This window comes from Centroberyx affinis, unplaced genomic scaffold (assembly GCF_046629955.1).
Source record: "Centroberyx affinis isolate AG114_WGS23_722 - 3 ecotype Tasmania unplaced genomic scaffold, CSIRO-AGI_Caff_v1 ptg001131l_1, whole genome shotgun sequence".
Taxonomy (NCBI): domain Eukaryota; kingdom Metazoa; phylum Chordata; class Actinopteri; order Beryciformes; family Berycidae; genus Centroberyx; species Centroberyx affinis.
In genome coordinates, this window is record NW_027279670.1 from 1,052,246 (window position 1) to 1,064,989 (window position 12,744).

General features: G+C 43.3%; 1 protein-coding gene and 1 non-coding gene across 2 annotated transcripts; both read right to left on the reverse strand.

Annotated features, from left to right (window-relative positions):
• Positions 1 to 137: 137 nt before the first annotated feature.
• On the reverse strand, positions 138 to 12,207 carry polr3e (polymerase (RNA) III (DNA directed) polypeptide E). The gene is made up of 21 exons (XM_071523985.1): positions 12,089 to 12,207; positions 11,104 to 11,224; positions 10,523 to 10,573; positions 10,300 to 10,377; positions 10,040 to 10,155; positions 8,835 to 8,917; positions 8,386 to 8,493; positions 8,087 to 8,136; positions 7,853 to 7,972; positions 7,397 to 7,482; positions 6,814 to 6,858; positions 6,611 to 6,702; positions 6,154 to 6,274; positions 5,787 to 5,868; positions 5,571 to 5,630; positions 4,983 to 5,140; positions 4,723 to 4,784; positions 4,135 to 4,613; positions 2,397 to 2,474; positions 2,035 to 2,160; positions 138 to 1,825 (listed from the first exon to the last, which is right to left on the reverse strand). The coding sequence occupies exons 2-21, from the start codon at positions 11,140 to 11,142 to the stop codon at positions 1,769 to 1,771; spliced, it is 2,091 nt and encodes a 696-aa protein (XP_071380086.1). The 5' UTR covers positions 11,143 to 11,224; positions 12,089 to 12,207; the 3' UTR covers positions 138 to 1,768.
• A 278-nt stretch (positions 12,208 to 12,485) lies between these two features.
• Positions 12,486 to 12,567, reverse strand: trnal-aag (transfer RNA leucine (anticodon AAG)). The gene has a single exon. It is a non-coding gene; the product is annotated as a tRNA-Leu (tRNA).
• Between the last annotated feature and the right edge of the window lie 177 nt (positions 12,568 to 12,744).

Below are 12,744 nucleotides of genomic sequence, written 5' to 3' on the forward strand. Positions count from 1 at the left end.
AATCTTTCTACAGCTCAGTATTAGAAGGATTGAGATTTCACTACTAATGAAGTAATTTTTGAGAAGTCTCTCATATGAAAAAAAACACCAGACAAGATAACATTACAATATTTATTGAGCAATATATAACAAACCAATGAAAAAATGATGGATGTAACTAGGTACTTGAGTTAATATTCGCAGATATGAGAAATTCTTAGTGTAGCTTGAAATGTGGAATGCTTCACTGACAGTTTCCCCAGTCATGAAGGTCTTAAATGTCTTAATATAACATATTTCAGTGAGAATCAAAGTACTTTGAGGAAAAAACAAGCACAATGTTGTTACTGTCCCTGTAATTCCTTAAACAAATGGGTGGAGTTTCTCCTGAATGCCTTGTGAGGCAGAGGCACTTAGATGGAGACCCAAGATAGCAGCGCATGGCGATACACCAGTGTATCCGTAACATTTTCCCCTTCACCCAGAAGACGGTCCAGTGTTGCTGGACCACAATCCAAACAAACTGTAATGACTAGGTGTGGTAAAGCAGGTGTCCGGTCCATTCTATTTTCCCCTCACTTGATATAATGGATTAGATCCCATCAGACTTTTAGACAACGTTGTTCAGCGGAGTATGATGACAAAGCTTTATTCCAAATTGCATCTTTATTGGCTATCATCAAATGAATCACTCACGTTTCTTTCATATTTTTCAGAAAACCAGTCGTAACTCTGCACATTCAAGTATGACAAGTGACCCCCAACACTAGCCATTTTAATTCACATTTTCAGATTTTATATGGGTATATTGCAGTGCGTATCCAACTGAACATGATACAGAGTGTGGGAGAGCTACATTTGATGTAGCAGTTCCAGGGGCATCAGGATGAGCAGCAAGTAAGGGATCTTTTTTTTTTTCATATTGATTGCCATAAACATCAATTCACTCAGTTATTTCAATTCTGTTAACTTGGCATCATGACATTAGAGCTTGTTCCTCAATAGCATCATTAGACTTTTACGACAACTTTGAGTAAAGACTTTACATATGGCCACATTGCAAAATAAGCTGCTGTGTTATCCACCCTATAAAACAGATTTTTCCTTCTGTGTGTATTGAGGAGGGTGGAATAACTTTATACTCAGCTCTTTGATTGGGTCAAAGAAAAACAACTAAGAGAAATTGTAAAAGTTAATGGTGGAAAAAAAAATTGCTTCTTTTTAAATATTCTACCCTTAAGGCCTTAATCCATGTTTGGTTTGTAGGCAACATGATACAGTAAAACAAGTGAGATACATATTTCTCTTTAAAGTAACAAAATCAGGAGAAAAATCAAATGACCGCACTCGCTTTCAATAGTGAACACCATCCTCTGGTAAAAGTTTAATCCAAAACATAATTAAACATCAGGTCATAATTTCAAACTCCTCTATTGATAAACCGTATATATATCTCACTATTTCTTCAGGTTTTTTCCCTCTCATACAAGCAGACATGCCACACTCCGGCTCTTAGAGGGAGTATGTGAGTTACTATCCTCCGAGCTCGTATCAGAACGCTTGTTAGGGTCAGAAATGACTTCAGTTGAAACAAGAAAAGCTTCATGTTCTGAGCAGAGCAGACGGCTGACATCTTTGTCCTCCGATCCTCCGCCTTGAGGGCTGGGGGAGCTGCGATTGGCTCTTGTCTCTGACTGCTTTTCCTTCCCATGCAGAGCCCTCCCACTAGACTCTGGGGAGAGGATTTGATTGGCTGATGGTGACCACGGGGGGCGCCGCGGTCTCAGTGTCAGGACTGTATCGTTCCCTTGAGGTACCACATCCCTCCGTGGCTGCTGCAGCACTCCTGGAGGAACAGGACCACAGGTTAGGAAAAGCCGCTGAGTGAAGATCAGCCGTCAGGGGGCTGAGATTAAAATGTCCTTAAATTCCTTAAAAACGGCTGACTGATGTACAGTTAGAGCACAACTGGTATGTTTACCAAACACACCAGTATCACTGAATGAACACATTTTAAATGAAATCAACCTAACAGTCGTTGGAGCCGCCTCTCACCTTGAGCAGCCGGTCGATATCTGCCTTGGGGACGTCGTCTCCAAACTCCTGGGCCAGTCTGGCTTGCACCATGTTCCTCCTGACCCGGTAGTTCTTAGAGAACAGCTCATATAGCAGCCGGCGGTGCTGCAGGGAGGAGAAATACAAAACGCACCCAAGAATGGATTTAAGTACAAGTAACGTAGAAGAAAGATCACATTCACCTGTGCCGTCTGAAATCTGGAGTAATCTTTTAGTTGAGGGGTGTGAGGCAGGACGTCAAGTGTTTAAAGACCTAGATAACAGTGACATAATGAGGACTGAAATTGTTCAAAAACGTTTTCCGCTTCAGAGTACTTCAAACCGACGCTTGCAGTGTTTACCTTGTCAAACGTCTCCCCGGTCTCCCACACACCAAACACTTTCTGTTCATCAGGGGCGGCTGTGGTCTGAGCAGGAAACTAAGTGGAGCAAAACAAAACAGTAGCCTGAGGTTAGAGAGGGGAACAACAAGAGCAGCAGACCTGCCTTTGGGCACTTAGCTGCTCCAGTAAAGCAGAATCAACTGCATGATTCTTATATTATATTTTGGTTTTAACCTTGCCACAATCCTGCAGAGGATTGAGGCATAAACGGAGCATGACAGCAAAACAGCACGCATGTTCAGCAAACTGTAACCATAAAAGTCAAAACATTTAATGTGACACTGTGGACAGGGCTTTCATTAATGATATGCGCATGTCCTATTTCATATCATAGTGAACAAACTATAGCAACTTTCATATAAAAATGCTCTCCATTCTACTTATGCCACTATTATTAGTCACATCGCTCTCAGACAGCAGATTTGTCTGTTAATTTGATCTCTTGTCCAGGTCAAAAACAAGAACAGGCCAAACACTGCTGTGTTGACCATGTGGACCATCGCTGCGCACTCCAAATCAGGATTAGCTCTTCAGACACAACTCAGTGACTGATCTAAAGACAGATTAGTATCTACCTGATTATGGGTACGGTTAAATAAAGGGTGAGTCACCTGATTCCAGATCTGCCAGAGTTTGCAAACCTCCTCCTAGCTCAACCCCTTGTTGAGCAGTAATGGGCTTTGCTTCTAGGCCAATAATCTCTTGCATAACAAAGCTGGCGTCGGGCCATGCCCTCTCCTCTGTCATTTAAAATCCTCTACCCTCCAGGATACAGATGGGATGAGACATAAGCCAGACCAGGCCTGGTCCTGCAACTCTGCAGGAGACCTGTTCGCTTGAGGAAACACAAGGGTGTGGCATGGACCACACCATTACCAGCCCAAAACGCAAACACCACACACAACACCTTTCTTGTCTCAAGACAAACACACACCCTAAAGAACCAAGCTACAGACCGATAAATGACAGACAACCTCTACCTCTATTATGACTACGAATAGCAGCTAGTCCAATTACAGGGCACAATCCAATCTGCTGCACAGACCAATACAGTGCAAATACACAGTGGCATCAGGTTCCTCCTGGAGAGTGGAACTTGAGAATACCAGGTTTGCATTGCCTCAGTGCACCTACTCCCTCTCAAGGAACAAAGCCGTCACAAGCAAAACGACCGTTAATGTCGTTATTCTGTTTGAGAAAGCCGATAGCTATGTGTGAGCAGCCAACTACCCTATACAGAGATAACGCCCTTATTCAGCACCCAAGGGCAGTTTCAACTAGACCAGGGCCAGGGTAGGGAGTAGCTCTTAAATCGAGACAAAGGAGATTGTAATCTCTGTGTATCAAAACCCCTCCACAGGTGAAACAGAGGACCACTCAGTGAAGGGGTGGCCCTCCAGTCTGACCCTATATGAAGTGAAGACTGAGACTGAGGGGCGATTGTATGGAACTGCATGCAAACTTTCATTATCCTGTAACAGGCAGCCAGGCATTATATTCGTGTCCCAATTGTAACAGTATGGTTTTCACTCATCTGTTGGGCTCCATTTCTAGGAATGTGATCAGACAACAAACTGGAGACAGTGATGTAGACAAAGAAGGAAAATAGGAACATCCACTGTAAATGAGTTGTACATCCAGAACCCTTGGAAAGCCTGAATTTTGAGAGTGAAAGATGTCCTCCCTGAATACTCACAGGCACCAGTATCTGTTTGCATTGGCTGAGCAGCACGGTGTCCTGTAGCAGGCGGTCAGAGATGGTGTGGAAGAGGCTGTTTCCAGCCGGCAGGGAGGCCAGGTGGAGGTTGAACAGCCTCTTCAGCTCACTCAGCGTCAGCACAAAATGCTTCCTGAAAGTCTTTGACACAAAGTCCCGCAGCTCCGGGGAAGGTGAGGTGGCGGGGCTGCCCCCGTTCCCGTTAGTGTGATCCGAGATGGGGGAGGTGGCACCAGGGTAACCGTTCACGGAACCGTTAAGGATAGAGGAGGAGGAAGGGGGGGAGCTGGTGTCCATGGGTTCGTCTTCCCTGTCACTGAAGGGTTCCTGTTTGACGTGGACGCCGGCCCGTCCACCCTGTTTTCTGGCACTCAGGTCCTTTTGTAGGGACGACTGGTTTTCCCGTGCACGCTCTTGGGCTGCCATCAGACGCTGCTCCCCGCTGATATGGACAGGCTCTGCAAACCATCAGATACAGGCATCAGCTGAGGGAAGGTCATTGTTCTGGTGAATAATCTGCAATGCAATAACAGCTATATCACAGCTGTCATACACCTCTATACATACCCGGCTGTGGACCATTCTTTGGCATGAAGTCATCTTTAGAGAAATTAAAGACCTTTTCCAGCCTGCAGGGAAAGAGAAGACATGAGAATAAAACATACAGATTAATCCTGATATCCATCCCCTGCTCATTAACATCGCACATAGCACTTCTATGAATAACGACAATACCCTGGTGAGTGGTGGAGCTTCTTAAATTAAACAGACAAATCTGTTATGTATAAATCATAGAGAGCCTTCCTGTTATTCTCAGTGTAACCTACTTGCTCTGGATGCCAAGCCACAGCATGTGTTGCCTGTGGGCCACATCTGGGTGTTTCTTAATGAAGTCTCCATCGCTAGGCAACAGGAACTCCCAGCCCCGGTTGACGCGAGGCGCCGCCATGTGCTCCAGGAACTCCTTCACATCCTCCGGAGGAAGCTGACAGAGACAGAAGGAAGAACTTGTTAGTTATTATTTACCTGAGAGACCGGGGCAGCTGCAGCCTAATGGTAGCAGAAGAGAGCTTGAGCAAAGCACTTAACGCACTACAGCTCCAATGAAGCTGCTCAGCATCAGGCCAACAGTACAAGACTGTGGCGGCACTGAGCATCTCCCAGGTGAGACTCTGTGCGTGTTTAAGCTTCCCTCCCACAGAGGAACTCCCTCTGGACGCTGCTGTAAATAACATGTTCTTAAATCAAAGTGCCTAGTTAAATTAGTGCTCAGGAAACACAAATAGAGATATTACCATTATCTACTAGGAGTAATCAGGTAGGGAATGTTGGCATTTTGGTTCAGGCTTTCTAGAGACGATTTATAAATTGTCACAGATTTTAGTGTTGTTATTTTTTAAAGAGGTGATCCTTACTTTGATGATGGCTGTGATCTCCTTCCTCATCACAGAGCGCTCCTGAGTGAACCTCCACATCTAAAAAAAAGTGGCAGTGAGTCACTATGACTTCAGATCCTTGTAGACCACACACAAAACACATTTTCACTAATTTTCACTGTTATTAACACACTGTTATTGTGTTAATGCTGGGAATCTTCATGAGGGGAAAATAAGTAAGTGACAACAGCTCACCACAAAGTCCCTGCCCCGACAGAGCACTTCAGCAGGGACGCCGCTGTGGGGACTGCAGCTGTTTTTAGGATAGAGAACATCACTGGGGAAAAGAAAAAAACAGCACATTACTCTGCTAGTAGGCCAGTCTGTTTAAAGTGATGAAATATTCAACTGTAACCAATGCAAGCCTTGTGTCTCTTTGTGGGTTGTGTCATATGCATACGTTTAATGTGCTCATTTTCAACAATAGTTCTAATGTGTGTAAAATGTGCTGTGTGTACACTTTGAATAAATTTGCCTTGAAGCAAAGCAACTGCTATTTATACTTATATTTCCATTCTATGGAGAGGATAGATCCTCCCTTAGACAGGCTGTCTGGTCTCACCTCTTGACAACCCAGTTCCCCTGAACCAGTAGTGCCACCTGCTGGATGCAGCGCAGTACTGAGGTGGAGTCGGTGCCAGAAGCTAGCAGACCCATCAGGTTAGCAAACGGCATCACCTTGACTGGAGATGAGAGAGTACAATGAGAGAAAGAGGGTTAGGAAGGGCAAACAAACTGCATTTTATTTATATAGTATACATTTGTGCAGTTATTTTAGTTGAACTGAGAGAGGTATGGCATTGTTATTAAGTTGTTGCCTCACACTGCTCTTGCTCAGCACCACACAAAGTTCATATTATAATGTTTCACCAAATCATTATCCGGATAACTTCCATGGCACTTGGCTTGAACAGTGGGCACAGGTTTCTTCACCTAGTTTCATGTAACTATCTTTCCACCGCACTTGCACCAAAACTTTTTCCAATATGCGATCATCTTTGCTGAAATGGTTGGCCTACCGTTCTTCATCAGGGTCTTGACCTGGTCTCCCAGTGGCAGGGTGCGGAGCTGAGCCATGGAAAGCACATTACTAGGGCCAACAGGCTTCACACTGATGTACAGAAAAACAGTTGGAGAAGGGATAAAGTTAATCTTACATCTCCGGAGATGTCAAGCTGTTTTACACCGAGGACATTTTCTGAGAAGAGCGAGGAACACTTACACTTTTTCTTCTGCTAGAGGGGGCATCAGCATGGCCAGGTACTCCCTGAGGAAATAAAGAGAATAATCAGCGAGAGAGCCAAGCAGGTAGGGAGGGCAGCATCGGGAATGCAGGAATGAGAAGAGAAATGGAGGACAGGAGCCATAAACATTCTCTAATTGAAGCAATATTCCTCTTTGGTATAGTTTTTGTATTTTGTATTTGTTTTGGTAAGAATTACCTCAATATGAGATATGATTACCAGAAAACCTCCAACATTACCTATCCTGTAGCCACCATTGGCATTCAGATTTTTATTCCAATTCACATTAGTAACATTTGCAAACAGGCAAAACAGGCAGTTCTGTTAAAATTAAAAACAGATCCTCAGGACTGTATTGTAATTCTGTCTCTTATCTATCAGCCAGTGTGATCATTCGGCCCACTTTTCCACTTTCAAAGTGGAAGTGAGTGGCTGCAGATAGTCAGGGACGACAATATTGATGGCTGAGTGTTTATGAAATCAAAAGGATATGACAAGTGAAAATGTTCCACTAAATGACTGTCATGAAATGTGTCTGAAAAGCCATTTGTTGGTACTCACTTAGGAGTTTTGACCAGTTCAGAGTTCTCTGTGGTGTCCATCGCCTGGCAGAACAGGTACTGCCTTTCGTGCTCCGAGCGCCCGTCCTGAATACAAATGATGACATGAGAGTGACAAGAATGATGAGGCAAACCATTCGTGACAAGCCCTGCTGTCAAGACTATGGTGACAGAATGGCTACAATGTCAGCACTGTCCGGTATAGGACAATGTCCCCCGTTCTAAAATTATCACCAGCCTTGTATAACAAATCAATATAAGGATGACACATCTGTCTAATGGAGAAAAGCACTTTACATCTCAATCATTTTTGCCCATTGACCCCAAACTAATGGTGTAAATATGTTGTTTGGTAAAGGTAATGGATCAGATATTTGAAGTTTAGTACATAGATGGGAACTGACAGTGGAAAAACTGGCATCAGCAGCACATCTCTAATGATGAGAGCGCCCCCCACCTTGACCCCGTGGTAGTGCAGGTGAACCCAAGGCTCCTCTGCCTGCTTCTTCTGCAGGAACTCGTATGACTGGATCCTCCTCTGCCGGGCCTGCTCCGACTCGGGACGAGAAAACCGCACCTGGAGTGGAGGGGAATACACACACAGACAAAACCCAAAGAAACAGGAGTTTAACTTAGTGGTATAAAGTGTATGTGTGAGTGAGGGAGAGTGTGTACATACATAAATTCATACCGTGATGGCCTTGGCTTCCTCCTCAGCTTCATCCTGAGAGGAGTCTCCACCTGAAGACATAAAAACACTAGTTATAAAACAATAGCTCTGGCCCTCCACACAATGGTGTCACTGCTGTTTTAAAAAGCAATAATATGTCATGCTTTACAGAGCTTCTACAAAAGCTACAAGTGTTAAGCTGTTCTCTACTTCACATTTTGCCTAACGACACCTGTTAGCTGCTCTAACTTCACTGTAAAGATGGCATCTTGTGGTTTATTGCTGATGTTTGCATGCAGGAATATGAGACACAAACACACCCTCATTGGCTGCCTCCCGCTCTCTGTTCTTGCTGTCAGCCTTGTCCAGGTAAGTGAAGCTGGGTCTCATCTGCAGGATTCCCTGCAGAGGTGTGACATGAAGCTCTCCTGTTGACATCATTAACAACACAATCAGAGACCAAATCCCTACTTCTGATCAGCAATGATGTATCAGTGCTAAGAATTCCCATATCTACACATGGAGATTGACCAAGCAGAAAAAAACAATATACTTTGTTTTTATGTTAGTATGTCATGATGTCAGTTCGACTTGTACATATTTCTCTCTTCAACGTAAACTGACTTAAAATAGTGAGAAAAAGGCATAATAAGACCGGTAACGCTGGTAAAGATTTTGTTGTACTCGACCAATACATGGGCAGCCTTTGTGTTTCTATAATAGACAGCAACAGTGTTTGCTGCTCTTGCCACGGGTTATCAGAACGGACCTTTGCGGAATACAGCAGCAGCATATCTGGAGGTGTTGGTGGTGGCCTGGATGGAGGAGAAGGTCTGTTTGTCCATCATTTTCCTATACAAAAAGTAAGAAATGAACAGTAAGACATGAACTCCAATGAATTGTATATCTTGCTGTAAGTGCTAAAAATCTGGAAAACTGCCAGTAGCGGTGGCCATGGCCTAGGAAACAGCTCAATTATTAAGAAACAGAACCACACAGTCACACAGACAACTTGAGAAACCTGTCTGTTAAATTACAGTCATTTTCTAAGGCCAGAGACCTGCTGGCTAATGTTGACTTCAGTAGATTGATTTAATCACTTGCTGCCTATCTTTGGAATAATCTTCAGACTAACTTAAAACAAATGAGCGCAGCAAATACATTTGAAACTGCTCTAAAAGGATGGCTCAGTTGCAGGGGAGAATACAGTTCTTAGGGCTATTTTTGTTGTGATCATCTCTTGAACATGATCTTCTTGTCTTCTGATGTATGGTTACTGTATTGTCTAGTGGCAGGCTCCACTATTTTTCTTTCTCTGCTATTGAAACTGTAATTCTTGTGAAAGTTGTCTACTTAAATGAAAACGATGGTTTCATTGATGACGATATAAGCTATATTTATGGTAATTTGTTCTCCGTAAACAGCAATCTGACTCAGCCTCTTCCTCTCCTTTTCCCCCAGTCCTCCCTCTGAAGGACCACAATGGAAACAAGCTTATGAGCTTCATTGTTCATTGTTATCTTTGATCATTTTTAGATAGGTACTTTGAAGAGGCCCTTTTTAAATGAAGCATTCTCCTGTAATTTCTTACTGACAAATCAAATAAATTCTATCAATCAATGAAAGGTTTTCCACAACTTCACTTTGGGGCAACATTGCCAGTCAGCAGCCAATCATGTGCTAGTGTTGCTATACTGTATATCCCACCTATTCATAGTATTCTGTTTCATCACCACACACGCCATCTTGGTAGGAAAATAACAGGTGATTACAATCAAATGACAAACACAGCCAACGAGCTGTGTGTATTGTAAAGTGCCATATCGGTAGGAAATGCATGTGACATCATGGGAATACTATGAATTGCTACAACACCAGTGGTCCCAAGGCTTGTAATTAGCTAGCTCAAATTGGCCAACAGACAGCAGCATTCAGAAGAGGTTTCTAGCAGATGAGAGTTAAAAGTAGACGTACGCTGAGTAGGTGTTGGTTTCATCGTAGGTAGTACCATCCACATTGAGAGCGATCTGTTCTCCCTTGCTGCGACAGTAGTTGGGACTCATTGTGTTGATGGCCATTTCCAACTCCACCTGCACAACAGACAAATTGCACACACATATTCAAATGAAATACACAAACAGCAAAAGTTAGACTGAATGGTTATAACTCTTGTGTCGAAAAGTGCTATATAAAAACTAAATAAAGTCTTGTAGGCAACAAGCAGCCATTTTTACCCTTTGCTGTTTGGGTTTGATCTTGGCAGTTAAGTGGTTGACATCATCATAGGTCATAGTGGAAGGTCGGACAGGGTACTGTGTTGGTAAATGATAAAGCTGATCAGTGACATTTGACTTCACTCATTACATAATCAACATAATAGTAGATAAGGAGAGCCATTAAAATAATGCAACACTCAATATAGTACAAAGATAACAGAATGGAATAGATAAAGTTTACCTGGAAAAGATAGAGCTTGTCTGCAAGGCTTTTGGCTAGATACACATCAATCTAAAGCAACAGAAACATTGATCCAAGTTATTCTCTGTACATTCAAACTGGTGTGAGAAACTGGTGCGTCATCTCATTCCACAGATCATCTTCCTCCATGTAACCTTATCAACAAATCATTCATGCCTCTGATGCTGCATTCAGATTGGGAGATGGTAGTTGGTAAACAAGAGTTAGCATTTTCAACAAAAGCTGACATGAATGGCATGAATTCCCCAATATTCTTTAGTTGCAACTGTCCTGTTTATTTCAGACAAAGCAGAACAGCTTTTTTTTTTTTTAATTGTTATAGTGTGAATGGGTTATGAGGATTGTAACAAACAGTTGATGTCAGGACACGGATGATGCCGAGGTGTTGAGAGCCCTGGATTCAGAGAGCTATGGAGTGAGATTTTCAGACAATTTCATAATTCAACAGCCAAAGAGGTTGTTATAATAGTCTGGCTGAACATGGTTAGCTTATAGAGTTGACATACAAGTCAGAGACAAAAACCTTTCAGCCTGTATTTCACTTCAGGCTCTGGACATACCTCTTCTATAATGGGGTCATCATCGTCCCCACTGGCCATATTGATGTGAGCAGAGTGAGGAGGGAGGTGGGGAGAAGAGATGTTACAGGAGAGTAGCAGCAGCAGATCTCACAGACCCAACCTATAATCAAAGAAAGGCATTTAAATTATCCTTACAGACGCACACTCCCAAGTGCACTACACCAAGAGCCTACTGCCCCAAGTGAAAAGGGCAGGGTGTGCCGGACAGCTGGTGCAGTAACAGGAAAAACAACACTGTTAGGGCCATTCACATGAATTAACTCGGATGTGATTCGGCAGATCGACGTTAGATCAATGAGTTCATTCTGTCCAGACTGCCTCAGACTACTGAAGAGTCTATTTTTGAAAACACGCAAAATTAACCCATCCAGGGAGTAAACCATGATATAACCTAGAGGTAGCCAGCCCATGAGAGTGCATTATGTCAACTGATGCCATCACTGATAGCCAGGTAAAACACACATGATGCAAGATCATGAAATCAAAATTAAATGACTGCTCTCCGTGCTGGATAGTACCCGTCAGCTGAAGACTTCTGATGTTTCTATTATTTCATTATAAAAACAGGTCATCAGCGTTACATTTAAAAAGAAGCCCTAGTTTATGGCTAAGTTAGCTAAAATTAGCGAGCTAGCAACAAACCCCTCAGACAGTCACAGGCCTGCACTGCAATGCGGTTCAAGTTTCATTCCGTCCACAAAACAACTCTTGTAAAAGAAAGCAGGAGAGAGAGCAACTACCTCAACATTTCCCGTTTGAAACAAACGTCTAACGCCGGTGGTGTAAACAACAAAACTCACGGGTTGGTAGCCGGTGGCAGCTAGCCCAGCTAGCTAACGTTAGGTTAGCGTTAGCTACTTTAGCTTGCTACACATGTCAGTCAAAATAATAGAAAGTCATTCGCCAGGCCGGGCTTTTCAAGTGATTTTTCCTGCACAGCATCCAGACCAGACAGAACTCTCACCTGCTCACTTTGCCGTTCAGTTTTAGCTATCTCATTCGGAAGTTGATAGTTCAGAAACCTGGTACAGTGAAGTGCAAGAGAAGTGTCTAACTCAGGCTAACACAGCTGCAGTCTATTGGTGTTGGTACCATGTTGACTGGTCTCCTCTTTACAGACACGTGGGGAGGAGCCAATGCCCATAATGCAAAGCGACTCAATGGCTTTCTGCCTGCAGATGTCGCAAAAAACGTTTCATCGATCTCCTCTGTTACTCTATTACTTCTTCTTTGTTTAATTTTGAATCCAGCTGTAATTATCAACAGTCATGATCGGCTTCGCCTGCATTAACCTGCTGCCAGATTATACTATTGGTTAACCAGAGAGGAGAGTAGTTGGACACGGTGCGACGAAAAGGATTTGGCAGCGGTGGGATTCGAACCCACGCCCCCGAAGAGACTGGAGCCTTAATCCAGCGCCTTAGACCGCTCGGCCACGCTACCGTGTTGAACTGCAGGATAACAAGCGAATACAATTCTATAACACATTTATAAATAGATTATTAAAACAATGGTTCCAAAAATGGGGCACGAGGACTGACAGGGGTTCCAGGAGTCCCCAGCAACATAGGAATAGTGTAACTTCACTATTATTTGAGGTAAGGACCATGGGAGAATGAT